The sequence below is a fragment of the Lactuca saligna genome, chromosome 7, assembly GCF_052625555.1.
Source record: "Lactuca saligna cultivar CGN05327 chromosome 7, ASM5262555v1, whole genome shotgun sequence".
NCBI classification, from domain to species: domain Eukaryota; kingdom Viridiplantae; phylum Streptophyta; class Magnoliopsida; order Asterales; family Asteraceae; genus Lactuca; species Lactuca saligna.
The window spans coordinates 35,582,645-35,584,599 of NC_136423.1; the positions used below are offsets into that span (position 1 = coordinate 35,582,645).

The 1,955-nt window shown below is 36.4% G+C and overlaps 1 protein-coding gene across 1 annotated transcript; it reads left to right on the forward strand.

Moving 5' to 3' along the window:
- Positions 1–252: 252 nt before the first annotated feature.
- Positions 253–1,304, forward strand: LOC145005654 (protein VACUOLELESS GAMETOPHYTES-like). The gene has a single exon (XM_078964768.1). The coding sequence runs from the start codon at positions 254–256 to the stop codon at positions 1,100–1,102; it is 849 nt and encodes a 282-aa protein (XP_078820894.1). The 5' UTR covers position 253; the 3' UTR covers positions 1,103–1,304.
- Positions 1,305–1,955: the final 651 nt, after the last annotated feature.

Sequence of the window (1,955 nt, forward strand, 5' to 3'; positions counted from 1 at the left end):
ATGTTAGGTTGACTTTGGATTGTCAGAGTAGGACGAGATTTTAGGAGATACATCGGGATCAATTTACCTCGTACAAGTCTTCTACGACTTTGATGAAGAATAATTTATTTTAATTCTTTACATTATATATATATATATATATATATATATATATATATATATATATATATATATATATATATATATATATATATATATATATATATATATATATACACCTCACCTGTGATTGCAACATCCCATCTCACCAAATATGGAAGAGTATAAGCATTTTAGCCACCCACACAATCTTTCCTTCCACAAAGGCTTGGAAGCTGCACAACTCACTTGTACCGGCTGCAAACTTCCTTGTACCGGAACTCCGGTCTACTCTTGCCGCCGTTGCAAATTTTTCCTTCACGACCAATGCTTCGATGCAGCAAGATCATTGGTCCATCCATCACACCGCGCTCACCCTCTCTCGTTGTTCCCTTCTTCAACGTACACCGCCGGTTCTTTCATATGCAACTCATGTAATCAAACTGGTTCAGGTATGTGTTTCTGTTGCTCCATTTGCGAATTCGACCTCCATGTCCACTGTGCTTATAAAGACCTTAAACCTAAGTCCGACAAGAGTATTGATCCACCAAAGCAGATCCAACTTAAGGCTCACCCGAGCCACCCTTTACTTTACCTCCCCAACCCACCTTACGCTGATGATATCGTATGTACTTGCGATGTGTGTGGTATGGTCTGCGATGGTGAGTTGTATAACTGCGGTGTTTGTGGCTATGACGCACATGTGGGATGCTGTAACTTGCCGGAAACTGTCCGGCGGGAAGATCATGAACATGCGCTTTCGTTACTTCATGTGAATCCACACGAAACGTTTGAATGCGATGTCTGTAGAGGTGGGATTGCGCAGAAACACTGTATGTACTATTGTATGTCGGGTTGTGATTATGGTATGCATGTTCAGTGCGTGGCAGCGAAGGTGATAGAGAAAGCTCCGATGAATGAAATGACGTTTCAAGTTGAAATGTTTAAATTACAGAATCAGATGAAAAGTCACCAAATGATGATAGATACACTGCTAATGGGCAGCAGCGGATTGCGTTATTAATGCGATCAAATGCATCAAGATTCTGTGTTGTTTCTGGCTTTAGCTTATTTTCATTTACTTGTGTGACATTAATCATGTATTTAAGTTTTAATCTTTTCGTTCCCAGTCAATTTGGATTAATAAGTGTATCATACTTGTAGCATGCATCTTCGCAAATGTAACAATTTATTGCACCGTTTTAAATGGGAAAAGTATACAGATATGTGTCTTTGATTCAATAAAAACCAAATATATGGATATCAACTTTACTAGTCAAACGAGATCAGGTCACGAATGCTTTAATGGAGGACGGTGGGCATGGCGTTCAATTAAATAATAAGGTGAATCTAATAAAATCCAATCACTGGGCGAATACAACCCCAAATAAAACACAATGCTGAAAGTCTAGGTAGCAATGAATATTGTATCACATGCAATCCATCTCCATTGGTTGTTTATTTCATTTGTAAAGCTAAATTATCAAGCCCGTCCCAGAAAATGATCGATAGGAATGATCGTTCAGGACCCATATTTTAAAAGGGTCCAAACATTTTATAAACTATATTAATGATATGTTAGACAATATCGATTTTGAAGATATTATTAATGCTTTTACATCTCGAAAAGCTAGAAAATATATTTTCTTTGAATGTATGAATTTTTGTAATAAAAAATGTTATATTTAGAAGCTAGTATATGCAATTTTCTTTTAATATCGAGTTATTATAAAAACAGTTCATGAAATTTATGTATTCAGAGGGTCTTTTTTCATTTTTCGTCTGGGACCCAAAATATGTTCGGAATGGCTTTGATGGCCATGTCATCTTATTAATTATCTCCATAAACACTTGATATGATTTTGCTCTTTACATAT

Coding starts and splice junctions, on each gene's coding strand:
- LOC145005654 (XM_078964768.1), top strand. CDS start 254: ATGGAAGAGTATAAGCATTTTAGCCACCCACACAATCTTTCCTTCCAC.